We start from the raw sequence: 2992 nt of genomic DNA, 5'->3' as shown, positions 1-2992 counted from the left end.
CAGAGGGACAGCTGTAGAGTGAGGATATTTTACCAGAATATGAGAGAAAAAATCCCTTTGGCTGTTACTAAGGCAAACTCTTTCATATCTTCTCCTTTATGAGCTCTGATCACTTTTGGATTTTCAGGAACTAATAATAAATAGTAAAGACCCCAAGACATGCAAGTCATCTTTATATAAATGTCTGAGAAAATTCAATAGTTCTCATCTTATCTGGATATTAGACCCATCTGGGGTGCTGTTAAAATAATTCATGATATTTTCATTCTCCAGTCCAATTAAATCGTAATCTATGGTGATGGGAATCTCATCAGGTGCTTCAAGTAGGAAGCATAGATTGAGAACCAGTGACACACATTCTCTCACACAATCTAAATTTGAACAAAGCCAAAGTTTTATGGAAAATAGGCTAGAATGGTGAACATGGTCGGGAATCATATATAGCTATGTATTCAAAAGAGAGTTGTAAATTTCTACAGGATGCCTGGGTCATATGTGACAAATACATAATATTCCAGTTGTAATTAAACTCAATTGTTCAGCGATTTTGACATACATAGGATCACAGAATAATCCCTTAATTCCATCAAAGATGTGCCAAAACAAGCAACTTTCAGATATAATAGATCAAAAGGAATGAAAACCATGAGATAGAAAACTTGTGTGCCAAAAGAGGCATGTTTACCAATTGCAGATGTTTGGTTTTGTAGTAATTTCTAATCCATAGACCAAAAAATGGGGGTTGAGGGAGTAAGGTTATTAAGGATTAAAATTAGAGGAGTTAGGTTATTAAGGATTTATGAACAGCATTGAAACTATGCTGTTCTGTTGAGGAGCCTCTGCAAGGCTCTCTTGATGTCCCTGTTCCTCAGACTGTAGATAAAGGGGTTCAGCATGGGGGTGACTGTCGTATACACCACTGAGGTCACTGGACCTCTCTTGGAAGAATGTAAAACAGTCGAATTAAGGTACACCCCAAGGCCTGTTCCGTAAAATAAGCAGACAACTGACAGGTGAGAACCACAGGTGACGAAGGCTTTATACTTCCCTCCTGATGATGGGACTCTCAGAATGGAGGAAACAATTTTATAGTAAGAGAAAATGATCCCTGAGAGTGGAACTCCACCAAAGATGGCACTAAAAATATAGGTTAACATGTTATTGGTGGAGGTATCGTTATAGGCCAGCTTGAAGAGTTGAGGAGGGTCACAGAAGAAATGAGGAATTTCCACATTTGTGCAAAAGGAAAGCTGTGACATCAACAAGCAGTGCAGTTCAGAGTAGAAAAGGCTGATCAAAAAAGACACTTGAACCAGTAGACTGCAGAGGCGGGGGTTCATGATGACCAGGTAGTGCAGGGGACAACAAATAGCTACAAATCGGTCATAGGCCATCATAGTTAGAAGTATACTGTCCAGATATCCAAAAAGATTAAAAAAAGACAATTGAATCAGGCAGCTGGCATAGGAGATGACTCCGCTGTGAGTTTGGATGTCTAAAAACATCTTGGGGATGGTGGTAGAAGTAAAACCAATGTCAGCCATGGACAGGATGGAGAGGAAGAAGTACATGGGGGTGTGGAGGTGGGAGTCAGAGCTGACAGCCAGGATGATGAGCAGATTCCCCAGCATGGTGACCAGGTACATTGACAGAAAGAGCCCAAAAATTAAAGGCTGCAGTTCTGGATCATCTGAGAGTCCCAGGAGGAGAAATTTCAAGACACCTGTTATGTTCTGTGGGTCCACAAAGCACAGACACCTTTTGGAAAATAAAGGAGGATTGGTATAAAAAAAACAAGTATACAAGTATCCATCAGTGTGTCTATAATTTGAATTTAAGCAATTCATAAATAAAATATTCACACTTGATGACCATACTCCTTCAGTAGTATTTTGCAGGTATGACAAACATTCTTCTGAGAACCTTTTTCACATTGGATTCGCTCCTTTAAGCTGTTACTACATGCATCCCTTTGGAAAGAATGAGCTAGAGAAATTAGAGAAGTAAGGTTATTAAGGATTTAAAAATCCATAAACATGGTAACCTATCAGTTCCCTCCTGTGAAGGAAAGCAATGAGAAATATCTTCCTCTCTTAAGAAAAAAAAGTTCTTTATTAGTTTCTTTAATTAAAGGACACTAATAAGCAATTAACTGTATTTTATTTTATCCAAATGCAGTGTAATTAATTCTCTTGATTTGCACTATTTATAAACATACTATAAGAGCTATGTAATAAAGTGTCTGATTCCTTTTTTTTGCGTGTGATATCTGGCTACTACCAATTTAAACCACTCTCTTCCTCTTCCCCTTCTGCCCAACATCTGGACTAGTTGATAAGAAAGGCTTGATCCTTCAGTTATAAAATAAAAGAGGCATGGGGGTGTAATGTACAGCATGATGACTATAATTAATAATATTATATTTTGTATTTGAAAGCTCCTAAGAGAGTAGATCCTAAAAGTTCTTATTACAATAAAAATTGTAACATTGTTCAATGACCGATCTTAACTAGACTTGTTGTGATAATTATTTTGTAATATATATAAATATTGAATCGTTGTGTTATACACTTAAAACTAATATACTGGTATGTGTTAATGATATCTCAATTTTTAGTAAGGCTGGCTCCTTCCTCCCTTGGTGACAGCGAGAGAATTCAAACCTCACATATGTAGAAACTCTCACTCTGAACCCACACCCTAACCATGATTTAAAAATCCCAACCACTTTCCTTGACCTCTCACGCCATTGCAGACCAGCTTAGGTAGGCTTCTAGGCTTCCTCCATAATGGGCGATGTCTATATGAAGAATAAAACTTTTTATACCCTCTTGAATGTGTAGCATTTTCAGCCTCAATATCCAAGCCAATTTTGGGGTGAGAGCCCATCCTATTCCTGCAGAACATTCATTGCACTTTTTTTGTGGTGAGTGGGGTACGGAGACAAGGACCACCAGCATCAAAAGTGTCTTTTCTTGCTCCGGCTCTGCTG

General features: G+C 38.1%; 1 protein-coding gene across 1 annotated transcript; it reads right to left on the bottom strand.

Moving 5' to 3' along the window:
- Nucleotides 1–815: 815 nt before the first annotated feature.
- Nucleotides 816–1661, bottom strand: LOC105310063 (olfactory receptor 18-like). Its single transcript, XM_023526565.1, has one exon. The coding sequence runs from the start codon at nt 1644–1646 to the stop codon at nt 816–818; it is 831 nt and encodes a 276-aa protein (XP_023382333.1). The 5' UTR covers nt 1647–1661.
- Between the last annotated feature and the right edge of the window lie 1331 nt (nt 1662–2992).

Source organism: Pteropus vampyrus, unplaced genomic scaffold (assembly GCF_000151845.1).
Source record: "Pteropus vampyrus isolate Shadow unplaced genomic scaffold, Pvam_2.0 Scaffold1026, whole genome shotgun sequence".
Taxonomy (NCBI): domain Eukaryota; kingdom Metazoa; phylum Chordata; class Mammalia; order Chiroptera; family Pteropodidae; genus Pteropus; species Pteropus vampyrus.
Note: the sequence above shows the minus strand (reverse complement) of the source record. Positions and strands in the feature narration are given on the sequence as shown.

Bases quoted from the DNA above. Each gene is read 5' to 3' on its own strand.
- LOC105310063 (XM_023526565.1), bottom strand. From the start codon at position 1,646: ATGTACCTGGTCACCATGCTGGGGAATCTGCTCATCATCCTGGCTGTC.